This window comes from Protomyctophum parallelum (genome assembly GCF_964188405.1).
Source record: "Protomyctophum parallelum genome assembly, chromosome: 3".
Classification (NCBI taxonomy): Eukaryota; Metazoa; Chordata; class Actinopteri; order Myctophiformes; family Myctophidae; genus Protomyctophum; species Protomyctophum parallelum.
The window spans coordinates 31303280-31318178 of record NC_139698.1 but is presented as its reverse complement, the minus strand read 5'-3'; the positions used below and the strand labels follow the sequence as shown (position 1 = coordinate 31318178).

At 40.5% G+C, this 14899-nt stretch overlaps 1 protein-coding gene across 5 annotated transcripts in view; it reads left to right on the top strand.

Moving 5' to 3' along the window:
* spire1b (spire-type actin nucleation factor 1b) overlaps positions 1-14899 on the top strand; it is a 41606-nt gene that overhangs the window by 18392 nt on the left and 8315 nt on the right. For 3 of the 5 annotated variants that reach the window (XM_083761451.1, XM_083761450.1, XM_083761448.1), the window contains 5 exons: positions 1194-1319; positions 10070-10144; positions 10360-10524; positions 11538-11624; positions 12420-12549. In XM_083761451.1, coding sequence (XP_083617577.1) covers positions 1194-1319; positions 10070-10144; positions 10360-10524; positions 11538-11624; positions 12420-12549 — 583 coding nt within the window. Of the gene's footprint in view, positions 1-1193; positions 1320-10069; positions 10145-10359; positions 10525-11537; positions 11625-12419; positions 12550-14107; positions 14150-14899 lie in introns of all 5 variants that reach the window. The other 2 variants (XM_083761449.1, XM_083761447.1) reach the window with 1 other exon arrangement.

The following is a 14899-nucleotide window of genomic DNA, read 5'->3' as shown; positions in this document are numbered from 1 at the left end:
ATGGAAAATAATTCACCCCCGGAATACTAATCTCCTCACAGATTCCTCTTTTGACAAAATGTTAATGGCAGAGAGAGAAATATAAAATAGAGTCTGCCATTTGCTATATTTTCTGGAATTCATCCTCAATAGCTTCATTTGAATTACAGTAGGACTGCAGAGTCTGGGACTCTGGGGGAGTGGATGCCAGGATCAAGCCAAGCAGGGCCTAGGGCACCGTCTGTTCATCTGAAATAGACAAGAACATAGTATTTTGTCATCACTACTGGGTGTCACTCTGTGCCTATACAGGTATCTGTGCCTGTGTGAGCTGTGCAGCCATACAACCCAGACAATTGTCCTAAAGCAAGTGTTCAAAAAACGAACACGTTGTCTCATTCCTCTGCCAATGAATGTCTTTGAAGTATCTTTCTCTGGTTAGAATGTACTGTATTTACAACCGCTCACAATTGCTCATCATACAGTAATCACCCATTTTGCATGAAAGGCTTCAAAGTCTTATGAACACATGGTGCTTTCTCTTTAACCCTAACGCCCAGACTACACCAGGCGTATTTGTGGAATTTATTGCACGCGTACAGCACGTTTGGAAAGATCCAATTGATAACAATGATACCGGCTACACCAGGCGCACGGATAGTGCGATCCCCACATACGCAGGCTGTAAAATAGGATTGGGTCTATTTATGCGCGTGACGCGTGTTCTTGCGGGACTCGCATGCGTCACACACGCCCACATTCTCTGGTGTGTGCCGGCCGTAATGGAGAGTGTGGTTATGACAAGCCATAACCTCTTTATGGCAGCTCATGGTCTGCTTCAAATAAAGTGTGTAAATAACCAGTTCATATGTACGTACATGTGTTTTTATGTACGTATGTATTTATTTATTTTAGTCACAAAAATGTAGAAGTAAATGCCCCCTTACTTTACTTGATGACAGACAATGAGCTGTCGTAACGTAATGATGTTCATAAAACTTCACCTTGAATGCTAAATTGGTAGAGCAATTATGAACGATTGTCATACCAGACCTTATAAGCTATTACAGTCTATAACTAGTGTGCCTTTTGACTGTTATAAAGGTTATAAAGAAGGCTTATATGTAATAACTCTTATGACACATTATGGCTTCTGGATGATGCGTTATTGTCTTTGTAGGCAGTGTTAATAGCATTCTCTCTCCATTTTGTAGCTCTGTATCTCCCACCTACCAAGCCCCAGTGATGCCCCCAGTCACTACCAGGCTGTGTGTCGAGCTCTCCACGCAGAGACCAGGGAGCTGAACACCTTCCTGCAGAAGATCAAAAGCGCCAAAGAGGTGGGTGCCCTTGATCACATCACGATAATGAAGTAACCTCTTACCGTCACCCGTGGATTGGTTATAGTGACATTGTGTAGTATAGGTACAGGGAAATTATGAGCTCACTTCAGCCAGTTTAGTATCTGGATATAATACAGGTATGATATGCCTAGGGAACTCTTCTTTAGTGTGAGCAGAATTATAATAATAATAATAATAATAATAATGGATTTTGTTTATAATGCACTTTACATTCCTCAGAATCTCAAAGTGCTACAGTAGACATTACACGATTAAAAACACACAGTTTAGCATAAAGAAAAACAACTACAGTTGTTGAACATGAGAACATGAGGTTATTGCTGACATTCACCATTTATAAACTGAATTAACATCGTCCTCAATCTGAGCTTCCGATAAAAACTCACTCACTAAAGATCGTCGCTAAAGACAGTGTGGACATCAACTCAGACGATTCGTGACCTTACATGTTCCACACGCTTCAGTACTCAACACAACGCTCAACTAGAAGGAGGTGTGTGTGGTCGGCCGTGATGTTTGCCAGATGGAACAGCAGAGCTTTAGTTCTTCCTGCCTCTGAGCTAAGAAAACTATTTATGTGCAAAAGTAGAAGACTCATGGGCCATGGCGGCCCAACCTATTCTTATGTCTATGTTTTTTCTATTTACTAAGCAGATGAATAATATTTTCCTTGATGTTTAGTGCTATGCTGTGAGTCATTGTGAAGAGGAGGACATTGCTCTGTAAACTCAGTCAATCTGTGTAAATATGTGTATGAATGTGTGTGTGTGTGTGTGTGTGTGTGTGTGTGTGTGTGTGTGTGTGTGTGTGTGTGTGTGTGTGTGTGTGTGTGTGTGTGTGTGTGAATATGTGTATATTTTGGTCTGCTCTGTGTCTTTATGCATTAGACATTTTAGATGATGATAACACTGGAACTATTTCCTTTTATTATCAGCTTGTATCTCAGTGCACCATCTCCCTTATTTTAGACATAGGTCATTATGTGAGTGATGGAAGATTATGGGTAGCATGAAATAGGCATGGACATCAGAGTGGGCCTCTGTGACGCTGAGAGATAACAGTAACCAGACAGCCACACGTGTGTGCTGTGACCAAACATTGACATGCTATAATCACAAAGAAATTCTTTAGAAAATTGTAAAAGACTGCAAGTTCACTTGCCCTCGGCATGCTCACATATTGCACTTACGCATATTCCGCGTATGTCACTGTCTGACTTGGCCACCCGATTTTGAACACAAAATGTGAGCAGCCTCTCTCAATTGTAATAAAAAATATCTACAAGCTCATCTGACACGTTGTGAGCTGTCAGATGTCAGTGAGTCCTGCCAATGTACTTTGTCAAAAGGCTTGTAATAACTTATATTAGCCACGCCCTGAGTTAGTCAGACACACAGGTTTAAATCAGTCAGCGTTCTCCTTATAAAATAATATAGAAAGTAAAATATCCATATTAACTATATATCGATATTGTGATATGAGACTAGATATCATCTGGGATTTTGAATCTTGTGACATGGCATAACTGTTAAAAATAATCATTGGCGAATAGTGTTGTAGTACTCAAGTCATTGACTCGTCTCGAGTCCACATTTTCATTTACTCTGTCTCGTCTCGGTCTCGCCCTTAATTTGACTTTTAATTTGGCTCTATATATTATTTTTGTGTCTGTAGATGATAGACCATGATAGACCATGTAGATGATAGACAATTTATGTAAGAATGAATACATAAATACGTAAATAGATTACCATTCAGGATTGTAAATATTTTGTACTTTGACACCTAATACTGTATGCATGCAGCTAGAACTAATTGTAATTTTCTTATGCAATAGCTTTATACATTTTATAGTTGGTGCGGCTGTGACTGAATACTGTATGTTTTCAGTCTTCTTCAGTCTTCATACCACATTAAGGATTAATGTTTCTATGGTGTGTGTGATCCAGGGTCACATGCAGCTCACATTCAACTAGGGAGATGATGGCTAGTTAAACAGGCAATTTCCCTTACTTCCCCTTATGTCTATTAACCTGAAGTTAACAAGGTGCATGCTTGGATGTCCTCATTAGTGCTAGCAGGGGGTGGGGGGTGCTTACCAGTTATAATCACCCCCTGCATGCCAACTTGCATGTACTTGTCAGGAGAGATCATGTTTGATTAACTACTTAAGCCCCATTTCATACTTTGTTGGATGGCAATAGCCGAGTTGATGTGCGATACGTGCGCTGATTTAAAAATGTTTGACATTTTGAACATTGTGTCTGACTTGACATGCTCAAAATAGGGGCATTAGGTTGTAAATGGTTAAAGGATGACTTCACCAGTTTTCAACCTTCTCTTCATATACTGTAATTGGTTCTCACTAATAATATAATAGCACTAGGGCTGGGTGCAATAACCGCAATACCGCCATACCGCCGGTATGTAACGCATACCGCGAAAAGTGTATCATAATAATCATGCCAGCAACACAACAACACCAGAGGGAGTTCAAAAAACCATGTGCAACCCAGATTCGGCACAAACAAGGATTGATTGATTGATTGATTGATTGATTTAAATATTTATTAACAGTTTGCAGAATTACACTACATTTCAAGCACAACTCAATACAAAGACTGTTAACTGCGAGTGGACACTTGTTTACAAGAGGGTCCACCTAAATTAATTTCACTCCTATGCCACAAAAATGTGGAACGCCCTACCAACTGTCATTAAGACATGTAAATCCCTTGACTCCACCCACCCCTTTCCCCCCTCACTGTATACGTTTTTCCCCCTTTTTACCTCCTTTATGATGATTTCCTCTTTTTGGCTTTATAGAAGTGCATAGTGTACAAAATTATATGATGAATTGAAAATGGTAGACCCTCTTGTAAACAAGTGTAATGCTTTATGGCAGGGGTATTCAATTAGATTAGGCCGGGGGCCACAACTGTAGAATGATTGTGTGTGGGGGGCCGCACAGTGTGCGAGCGAAGCGCGGAAATTTGTGGGTTCTCAAAATGCTTTTTGTGCTCAAACACGAAGATTTATGTATATTTCCGCACAGTAATGAGCATAATTATGTTAGATAATTTGTCTAACCAGGTATATGCTACCTTAGAATAGATAGGCCTAGACCTATTTGACAGTGCATAAACAGCATTGCTTTGACATTAACGACCATCAGCTGGACGGACACACACACACACACACACACACACACACACACACACACACACACACACACACACACACTCACTCTGCTGTGGGCAGTTCAGAAACCCGTCCACGACCACCAATGACATCATCGTTAGGCAGATTGTTTTTTAAACAAGATTTATTTACGTGAGATAGTTTATCAGACTATAAAGATCAGATTACATAGAGCAGTGATTCCCAAAGTGGGTTTCGGGGTCCGGGGACCCCCAGGGTCCTTGAGGCAGTTCCAGGGGGTCCCCAGGGAAATGGTGGTTTGGAACCAAATGGACCCTTATGGGTCTGTAACTCTGAGAGTGTACAAATGGAACCAAATGGACCCTAACAGGGTTTATTATCGTGAGAATGATGGCTTCCATTTTCGCATTGCAACTTTTCAGGACTAGAAAGCCTGCAGTTTCTATTAGCTTGGATTCTCCATTGATGTCACTGTTGGGTGGGTTTCTGAACTGCCCACAGCCCTCCTATGTGACACAGACCGAGTAGAAAAAAACGTGCCATTTTATCATGATTATTAGTGAGGACCTATTATATGAAGATAGGTTGAAAAGTGGTCCTTTAATGATTACCATCATTATGGTAATCTCACAATTAGTATCGCACACACCATACCTGTAACTTTAATTAGCCCTCTTATTATTATTATTTTTTTTTTTTGGGGGGGGGGGAATTAAAAAACTTCAGTGCACTGTGCCTACACATGTGTAGGCACAATGCAAGGAATAAATGCATTCACCATGTATCCGAAGGAAGTCTGATCCAATCATTTTTAGATTTCTCCAGTTTAATCCTGAGTTTAAGTTTTGTTGTGTTCAAGATCTGATTTTAGGCATGTTTAAGCCTCCAGGAAAATCCGTGTTGAGGTTCTTAATCCACTGTTTTTCATTAAAACGTCTTTGTCCTACTGTCCAGTTGGGATTGTGTTGAAGTCCAGCGCATTTTAGAGCTTCAATGCCGTGAGCCATGAAATGTTGCACAAACCTTGTGGTTGTCTTTTTTCCATTGTTAATATTGTATCTGTGTTGTCCCAGCCTTGTACCTATTGTTTTACCCGTTTCTCCGACATATTGTAAACCACATTTTTCACATGTGATTAAGTAAATGCAGTTGCTGTTTCCGGCTGTTATTTGTTGTTTAATCTCTAACACGCGTTTTGTAGTTCTATTTTTGACTAATTGTTTGGGTTTGAAGTATTCTGGTCCCTGGCGTGCTGGTGTGTTGATTTCTTTTAGCTTGCTGTGTACTAGATAATCTTTAAGGTTTTTGTTTTTTCTGTAGGCCGATATAATTTTATAATCTTTTAGAAGATCATCCGTTCGGTTCTCAAAATTCCTTTTTATTCTGTTGTTGGCTAGTGTGCTCTGTGTTGAATAACTGGTTATCAGGGCCAATTTAGGGCCTGGATCCCGCACTCTTATTTCTAAGAAGGTATTTTGAGCTTTCCGGAGGAATGTCCTAGTGTATCCTCTTAGTCTGAGGGCCTTAAATAGTGTTTTACAAGCTATTTTGAAATCACTTCTTTGCGTGCAAATCCTATGGAATCTTAGTAGTTGTGATTTGACTATCCCTGTGTAGGAGTGTATCGGGTGGAATGACGTTTTGTGTAATAGGGCGTGGGTGTTTGTTTCTTTAAAAAATACTTTTAAGTAGAGCTTGGACTCGATTAAAAAAAATAATCTAATTAATCAGAGGCTTTGCGATTAATTAATCTAGATTAATCGCATTTTAATCGCATATCATTATTTGACCCGAGAACAGTGAGAAAGCAATTTTTTCAAATGGATTTTGGTATACTAGTGAATCAATGAATAGTGAATACAGAAGTTTAAGCAATTGAACATTGTTTTTGTAGTAATAGGGGTAATAATTCTTATTTGAATAATTGCACACAACTGTGCTGTAATCCACGCTACCATCGGATAGCCTTTTAAATCCTATTTCCAATCCACGGGGACAAACAAAGTGATCTCAGCGGCTTCCCCCAGTCTGGTGAACTGTCTGCAGTGTCTGGTGGTGTTATTGTCTGAAGAGGACACGGACACTTGGTGCGCAGGTCCGTCTGAAAACTGTCCAGTAACAACGTTCCGCGGTGAAAAAAATAGTGCGATTAAAATGCGTTAATCTTTTTAATGCATTAATTTTTCTGTAGTTAATTAATCGTAATTAATCGCAATTAGTCCCGGCCCTACTTTTAAGTCTAGTTTCCCATTTGTGTTAAAGTTTGGGCCCTTGAAGATTGTTACATCAAGAAAGTCAATCCTTTCAGTGTGTGTCACAATGTATGATGGCTATTTAGAACATCAATAAATTCCTGGAATTCTTCTTTGCTATGTTCCCATATTCCAAATATATCATCCAGAAACCTATAGTAATGTGTCTGTTTAAGTCTGCATTTTTCTAGTGCTGTCTGCTCCCATATGCATAAGATGGTGCAAATCGCTTTCCCATGGCCGTTCCTTTGATTTGTAAATAAAACTTGTTGTTAAAGGAAAAATCATTCTGGGTTAGATTTAAGTCTAGTAATTGGAGTAATTCCTCCTCTGGTCGATTTGTGTCTGGGTATTTACTAAAGACTTCTTTAACTGCTTCTTTACCTGCTTCTGTCTCAATGTTTGTGTAGAGGCTGTCTATATCTATCGAAAACAGAAAGGCCTCCTTTCCTACTATAATAGCTTTAATTTTGTCAACAAAATCGTAAGTGTCTTTTATAAAACTGGGGTGTTTTATCGACAGTGGGTTCAGGAAATATTCAATAAACTCTGCTGTCTGATAAGTCTCACTGCCACAGTCCGACACAATTCTTTTGTGAGAACGATGGCTTCCATTATCACATTGCAACTTTTTAGGAATAGAAAGCCTGCCGTTTCTATTAGCTTGGATTCCCCATCGATGATGTCACTGGTAGACAGGTTTCTGAACTGCCCACAGCCCTCCAATAAGACACAGACGAGTGAAAACAAATCTGCTAGTTTATCATGAATAGGATAGGTTGAAAAGTCTTTATGCATTGTGGTGGCTGGTGGGTATGAATTTAGACTCACTTCAGTCTTGGCGGCATACATAAACAAGTAAACATGAGGAATGTCTTGTCCTCATCTAATTTAATGGCAATTGGTATTATGCTTTTGTCCTTTCCCTATATTTGTACCAGCTGACAGACTGTCCCCGTCTTGCTGGGCGAGTTTGCTGGGCGACTGTATGAGTGAGAGTGATGCAGAGCAGGTGTGAATTATTGGCATCCTATCTGTAGGAGCCATCTTATTTGATTTGACATATTCGTGACCAAATGGCGCCCCCACTGGTTGCCTTGAGAAATGGCACCATGGTTCCCTTTAATTAAGCGACAGGCCCACAGCTGTAGGTGGAAAGACGCCAGTAGAGATACAGATTTCAACAGCTCGCACGCATCACACAAACAGCGCAGGAAAGAAAGAAAGAAAGAAAGAAAGTACTTTATCATTTGTTTATTGAACCCTGGCACCCTGCGCTCGTCCTAGACCTTTATTTAGTTTATGTCTGGAGCCTGTTCTTGTTTTGTTTGCCCCGTTTATTTTGAAACCATTACACTCACACAACACAAACTCCTACCGTAATATCAACCTGTTGCAGTCATCATCAATCACCATCGACAAACAACTACAAGTGAGTAAACAACAAGACGCCCAAGTCCCAAAGTGTGAGCACGTTGTTAAACCGTATATCTCTGGTGATAAAAGAAAGAAAGGCATATTGGCCCTACACTATCATATCCTATCCTATTCTAGCATCTCCATCCGAATGGCCCTCTCATCACTAAGGCGGCCCTCTCACTTGAAAAGCAGCTGAGTTTGTGGTGATTCACAGAAACGGCCTTGGTTTATACACGCCCAGGGAAGAGTGGTGAGGTGAGAGTTGAGGAGCATTATGACCTGGAGTAAATGATTGCTGTAACTAATATTCACAAACTGACAACACAGGTCTTGCCGGGACAGTCAAACACAATAAAACACAAGCTAGAACACAAGCTATCCGGCATCGCTAACAGAAAAAGCCTTGTACAATAAAGCGTTTGAAATGGAAATGTTTGGCGTTTGGATGTGAGTTAAAGTCATGATGGCTATACTAATGAGATAATGGTGTTGAGTAGCAAATTAATTAAACCTCTCCCCGAGACCCTCTCGGAATAGATTACCAGGGTTGTGTTGTTACGATCCATATGTAACACTTCATGATCAGTGCTTAATTTGTAAATCAATAGGTGCACCATAAATATGAGCTGTCTTGTTTTGTCTGTCCCTGTGTTTCTCCATCTCCCTCTCTCTCACACGTGTTTAACTTTGGAACCAGAGGCAGAGGAATGCAGTTTAGCTCACTGGCCTTCTCTTTCCCACAGAGCAGGGCTATGTGCCAGAGAGCCTGACAATATTTTACCACTATCTAATGGCTGGATAATGCAAATTCCGTCCTTCAGCAGTACTGTGCAGGATGTGGTCCATGTCAATTTTTTCCAACTTTTTTTTCCTGCTTTATTGATAGTTGAAGTGAAGATGGACAGGAAAGAGAAGGGGAGAGACACGCAGCAAAGGTCTTCATGAACGGGACTCGAACACGCGGCACGCGGCGCGCGGCACGCGGCACGCAAGAGCCTATATGTGGCATGTGCCTGGACCGCTAGACCAGCGGGCGCCCGGTCCAACCATGCAATCTAATGTAGGGCTGTAACTACTGATTATGTTTTCAGAGATTGGTCTAACGATTACATTTTCAATTAATCAAAGATAATTTAATTTAAAATGATTACATTTTGAATATATTTTAAATGTTTAATATATCCGCAAATTGAGGTACCAAATTAAGTTTATAATAGACAAATGTATTAGTCTTATTCGTCATACAACAAATGGCAAATATTGCCAATTTACAAGCTCACAGCGGTAGAAGATATTCCCTCCCCCCAAATCGAATATTATATTATAATCATTAATCAGTTATGTTTTATAATCGATTAAATTGATTTGTTCGATTGCATCACTAATTTCATGTAACCTTTCCCTGCATTTCTCTCTAACAATGTTAATTAAAATCTGAAGCAATAAGCAAATAAAATAGCTGTCCATATGAGGGGAAAAAAGCCTCTTATGATAAATACAATAATCTTCTAGATAATAACAAAATAACTTGCTATGATCAGGAATCGAGGAATATAGTAGTAGTGTGTCTTCTGTTATTCTGGCACACTACTAGATTGTAAAAGATCACATTAGCTGTGAACGATAAGCCAATAGTTATTGATTAAGGGCATGTTTGTCTGACAGACCTGACTCCGTGAGCAACTGGTGTATGTGACTTCCTAAGTCAGGTTATGTCAGTGAATTATGTGAGGATTTCTTTGTCTTTAACTGCCTTTGTTTATTTTGATATTTTTAGGCATGCGTATAGTTGCTCATTCTTAAACAACATTCTTATACAAGGCAATCTCTCTCACCATCTGTCTCGGTTTGTCTGTCTGTCTGTCTACCTCTCTACCACTCTCTCACTCACAGAACCTTCGGAAGATGGAGGGGGGGCCATCAGAGGACACAGGCAGAGAACTCAACGAGCTCCAGAACGCTGACTGGGTAGGGTGACCTGACAGTAACACAAATATTTGACCTGGCTACTGCTTTAATAAGGATGTTACTAAGAACAGGTTACCATAGCCTCATTTTCAAACCCCCATGAATTAAGAAGTAGAATTAATTCGTATCTCCACAGATCTGCGCACACAAACCTCCACATGTGTTTTTGGTTTCGATGTTGTGTGTGACGGGTCATGGTGCTGTGTCTCCTTTAGGCCCGGTTCTGGGTTCAGGTGATGCGGGATCTTAGGGATGGAGTCAAACTGAAGAAGGTACAGGACCGCCAGTACAACCCTCTGCCCATCGAGTACCAGCTCACGCCATATGAAATGCTTATGGACGACATCCGCTCCCAACGCTACAAACTACGCAAGGTCATGGTAAGTGTCAAGGTCATGATGTCCTGTTTGACTGAAGCTGTTGATTCAGGGCAGAAAACAACATTTTCAGCATCACTGCACTTCACTTTACAGCATGCCCTAGCAAGAAGACCCGCTTAATGTCCAGAGGCGACCGAGCCTTTTCTGTTGTAGCCCCCCAACTATGGAACGCACTCCCCTCCCACGTCAAATTGTCCCCTTCCATCGAGACTTTTAAATCTCGCCTAAAGACCCACCTCTATACCTTGGCTTTTAACCCCGCTTGAGTTCCTTCGGTCCTTGTATATGTTTTGTCTCACTGTGATGCTATTGCCTTTCTGTTGTTTTTCTGTAATGTGTCTCAGTTGTTTTCACTGTTTGTACTTTTTTTTTTTTTTTTTCTCCCACGATTTTGTAACCCAGTTTTCTTTTCACCCAGTGGCAATTATCTAATGTAATCCTGGGCGCTACACTTCCTCTGCCAACCTGGGGGGGGGGGGGGGGGGGGCAGCGGACTTCACTGTTTGTACTTTGTTTTCTCGCTGTTGTTCTTCTGTGTGGTAGCTTTAGTGCATTTGTTTTTATTTTTCTCCTGTACAGCACTTTTTGAAACGTGCTATATAAATAAAGTGGATTGGATTGGATTGGATTCCTATTCTGGGTGTGTCATAATAGGTGACAATTCAGCGAGAATAGGCAGAAATAGATCTACAAGCTCACAGCAGTATTCATTTAACTCTGAATAAGTGAATATGTACAAAATAGACCCTAGACGGTCAATTTGACCCATGCAGAAGAGCAAATTGACATTCTTGATTTTTCTCTGAACAATTTAAAAACTTTAGAAACCCCTATTTTATTTTTTGGCTATTCAAACAGATCGCGTAATAATTTTTGTTGACAAATAGGGTCCCTGGCATGAAATATTTTCAAATGGGGGTCCACGGCTAAATGTACATATCAATGTGGGGGTGCTTGACTTGAAAATGTTTGAGAACCACTGTTTTACTTCCATGCCGTTGTTTCCTCTGCAGGTGCAGGGAGACATCCCTCCCAGGTTAAAGAAGAGTGCTCATGAGGTCATCCTGGACTTCATCAGGTCCAGACCCCCACTTAACCCTGTGAGTTGGACACATCCTCACATACATACTGTACATCTTGCACAGATCGCTGAACCAGTAGGATCCACTGCCTGTTTTCGCTGGCAAATTTTAATACACCCCTCCAGACCAGAAATAACAGTGCCTGGGGCAGGCTAGGGATTCGGCATAATTGCCAAACATCTCAAGGGGGTACATAAAAGACAAAGACAAAAAAAGGTTTGTCTTTAAAAAAAGGTTGTGAACCACTGGCTTACAGGACCGGCTGATTGTTTTTCATTAAAAACCACAATTAATTGATTGAGCATTTGGGGTGAGATAGACATTTTACGCAACATGCACAAAATGAATAAATTAGATAAACTCAGATGTGATTAAAAGACAAAGAAAATAGATAAGTCTTAAGTAAAGACTTAGAAACCTTGATGGACTGAGCGGATCTAATGTGGAGGGGAAGGCTGTTCCAGAGCCTGAGGGCTGTCACCGTGAATGCATGCAAATGGTTTTCTTGCTAGCAATTCACCATATGGTGGCCATTTTGCTATTTAGTTAATGAAAAAATGCCACTCCGGGTGGCATTTCTTCCCCGCACCCTGCCATGGATCTACAAGCGCACAACTGAGCTTGTAGATCTGATATTTTCACTATTGAAAATTTCTGGAAATGTTTCATTTCAACACATGAAAACAGCAAAGAAAATGTATTTTGTAATTTCACATTTTTTAATAATAAGTAATAAAATAATAGTATTTACTTGATTGTACTTTGTCCACCACTGGTTGTAACGCTGCTGTTGTTGTAACCCTGTCACTGTAGGCAGCAGCCCGTAAACTGAAGCCCCAGACTCAGCCTCCTCCCACCCTCCATGAGAGGATCCTGGAGGGGATTAAATCAGAGCGAAAACTAAGACCAGTGTCTCCTGACCAGATACGCAGGGGCAGGCTGGGTAAGAGTTCTCACTGTGACCCCCCCCCCCCACACACACACACACACACACACACACACACACACACACACACTTGCTCACATACATACACTTGATACACTTGTGTGCATACAGTATGCACTATGCACACAAACATACTTAACAGAAAGTATAATGTGTGATGACATGCATGTTGAATGCTTCTGGGAATCATGTGCAAAGAAAAACAACACAGAGAAACATGTTGTCATTGCTTTGAACTATGCTTCTCTGATCAGCTTGGTCATACTCTGATGTGCCACTGCTGTTTGCTGTTATAACTAAGCTTTCAATGGCTACTGTATGTTTTCGTATTTTGTTGCCGCTAATGTCGGTTATTGTATTGTTAAAGGGTAAGACCACTTTTTTTGAGGTTTGGGTTGTGTAGTTACTTTGCCATGATGCAACTCCAAATGTGGACAAGAAATAAATGTTGATTTTACTATTTGAAGATCTGGATCCGGATCCACGGATCCAGTCCGGGTTTTCTTCCCAATAAAATGGACAAATCAACAGGAAGATAACATTTTTATGAAAAAATAAAACCACATGAGTTTTGGTGATGCTCTATATTGTCTGAATCAACATTGTTTGTGTTTGTTTACGTACTAAAAGAGTGACTTTGAGAGCTGTTTTAGCTACAATGTAAGTCAATGAGGAGCATATTTTGAATTATCAATTTCTAATCACTGGAGCAGTTATTTTTTATTTCTTGTCCACATTTGGAGTTGCATCATGGCAAAGTAACTACACAACCCAAACCTCAAAAAAAGTGGTCTTACCCTTTAACTATATTGTTTGCAATGTAGTGCAAACTCTGCATGAAGATCCCTGTGATAAAATGGTAAATGGTGCATTTATATAGCGCCTTTATCCAAGGCGCTTTACAGAGATTGTGCATTACATTCACCCATTCATACACCGATGGCAGCGGAAACCATGCAAGGCACCAACTAGCACATCGGGAGCAATTAGGGGTTCAGTGTCTTGCTCAAGGACACTTCGACACTAACTCTGGGGGAGCCCGGGTTCGAACTGGCAACCTTACGGTTACCATCCAGGGACTCTACCCCTGAGCCACCGCCGCCCACGTGATGTGATGCCAGTGTCTAGCAATTTCATTGAGATTAACAATAATTAACCAATTTTATCTTGAATGTTAATGTTTTATTAGTTAGTTAGTTTATTTTTATTTCGGTCATTTGTTAAAAATAATACAGTTGTTAAGCATACAGTAGCCTACAACTTAGTCAACAATGTGACTATTTGGCCAAAAAGGTTAGGGCTGAAGCCGAAGCTTATATTGCCCACCTTATCACAAACAAATATACCATTGGCTGTGACTCCTTAACATAATTTTAGAGCAGTTACACTTTGTAATTTGAAAGAAAGCCTAAAGCATGCTAACGAGACCCTGTTGAACTGTATAATAGTTGAATAAAGGCATGCTGCATCCTCCTGTATTTATTAACTCTTTTGTCAATTTGCATCCTAAACCCAACCAATAACTATCCCATGCCATAACTGTTTCTCTTTGCAGTAATTCGGCCACTTAGCATGTCTTTCAGTTTTGATTCGTCAGGTAAATGCTTCCCTTCACTTACCTGGCTTGTTAACCTCAACATGTCATGCACATTTTCAAACATGCGCACACGCACACACACACACACACACACACACACACACACACACACACACACACACACACACACACACACACACACACACACACACACACACACACAAACACATTCCATGCTTAAATGCTTGTTGGTGTTGGCTTTTGTCTATGTTAGTGCAGTGGTATATCATGACATTGGTCACTGGTCAGTTAAGGATGAGGGTTGTCACACACACCATGCACCGGCTACTGTATCACCTAACACCTTATACTAGATCCTCAATGTGCATTACTGCAAAATGTCACAACAGGATTATGTGGGTGCAGAGCATGGGCAGACTTCTTAGGTCCACGGTTTTGTCATAAATGTTAACCCAAATTTCCCGTCATTATATGATCTCAGTGTTTTACAAGGGCCAAGACTTTTTTAACAGTGGCCGATTACAAGAACTCTAATTGAATGATATTTCAGGGGGTTCTATATCCAGCATGCTGCAGAAGGTCAGGCAGGTCTTACATACAGTAGGACAATGCTGCCACCACATCTTTGACAGGTTCTACAGCTGGTGGTATATTTAATACTGAGAGAGTTATCATGAAAGAACATTATCATCACCTGAATGTGCGGCAAATGTGTTCTTTTGAAATCCCTCATTAGATTACTTAAAGGACCATTCCGGTGCCTAGCATGTTTATAACCATGATTTATAC